The sequence below is a fragment of the Priapulus caudatus genome, unplaced genomic scaffold (genome assembly GCF_000485595.1).
Source record: "Priapulus caudatus unplaced genomic scaffold, Priapulus_caudatus-5.0.1 Scaffold920, whole genome shotgun sequence".
Taxonomy (NCBI): domain Eukaryota; kingdom Metazoa; phylum Priapulida; class Priapulimorpha; order Priapulimorphida; family Priapulidae; genus Priapulus; species Priapulus caudatus.
The window spans coordinates 72,266-73,584 of NW_014577981.1; the positions used below are offsets into that span (position 1 = coordinate 72,266).

At 52.8% G+C, this 1,319-nt stretch overlaps 1 protein-coding gene across 1 annotated transcript in view; it reads left to right on the top strand.

Annotated features, from left to right (window-relative positions):
- The window catches only part of LOC106814407 (MAP/microtubule affinity-regulating kinase 3-like), a 59,942-nt gene that overhangs the window by 47,327 nt on the left and 11,296 nt on the right, over positions 1-1,319 (top strand). The window contains exon 9 of the mRNA XM_014818723.1: positions 287-426. Within this exon, the coding sequence (XP_014674209.1) occupies positions 287-426 (140 nt within the window). The remainder of the gene's footprint in view (positions 1-286; positions 427-1,319) is intronic.

Below are 1,319 nucleotides of genomic sequence, written 5' to 3' on the forward strand. Positions count from 1 at the left end.
GCCCGCGCACACACCAGATACACACGCACGCACGCCCGCGCACACACCAGATACACACGCACGCCCGCGCACACACCAGATACGCACGCACGCCTGCGCACACACCAGATACGCACGCACGCACGCACACACACCAGATACGCACGCACGCCCGCGCACGCACGCCCGCGCACACACCAGATACACGTGCACGCACGCGCGCGAGCACACACCAGATACACACACCAGATACGCACGCCTCCCCCCACACACCCAGCCTACGACTCGTCTGCTTGCTCTCTTGCAGGCGGAGAATCTGCTGCTAGACAAGGACATGAACATCAAGATCGCAGACTTTGGCTTCAGCAACGAGTTCACGATCGGCAACAAGCTCGACACGTTCTGCGGCAGTCCACCGTACGCAGCACCCGAGCTGTTCCAGGGTAGGTAGCAGCGAGCCAGAGCTGTTCCAGGGTAGGTAGCAGCCCCTCTCACTCACACCTGAGCTGTTGCAGGGTAGAAGGTAACAGGCGGGGGGCCCGGCAGACGAATCCTCGTCGTCGTAGCCGGTCATGAGATCATGGCGTTGCCCGGAGGTCGGTGTGCACGCGTTCTGACCAACCTCTGCCGCCGTCATCGTCATGGTGGTGGCTGACGTGGTGCAGGGAGGTACGCGGACGCTGCTCTGGTACATGCAGGCGTGAGAATTTTCCGCGCATTCGCGGATTTCCGCGTTTTGGTTTTTATTTTAGTCATTCTTGAGATTGATGCAAAAAACTAATAAACATTTTAGGGGGGTAAGGTGCACTTTTTTTGTCAAAATGGGTGCCATTTTTAATTTAAACTTCATAAAAAGTATTTCACACAGAAGTAACGGAACTCCAGATAAATATCAAGGTGTATCTATGTAAATAAAGGCATGCTTTAAGTTAACCGTCACATAAAACATTGAAATTTTCATAGAAAATGACAAGACTGAATTGTTAGTCACGAAATTGGTTTTTTACTAAGAACAGAATGGACTAACAATTTCCCCAGAATGCATGGAAATGGCCTATCTGCCCTATCCAAATTTCAAAAATTTCCTGGGGTGGGGGGCATGCCCCTGACCCCCTAGCAAGACAGTGTGCTACGCACACTGTTATCGTGCCTTCGGCACGAATTGAAATATTTCCTCCAAAAATATCTCAACCTGTTCTCATGCCTGCACATGAGCCCACACCAGCACGGCTGTCACATGCGCGGCCGATTCTAGGCAGGCGACACGCGATCCATGCTGCAATGGTGCTGTGTGTTTTGCGTTGTTGTGGTTGTGTCTAGGCTAGGCAGGTGACGTGCGA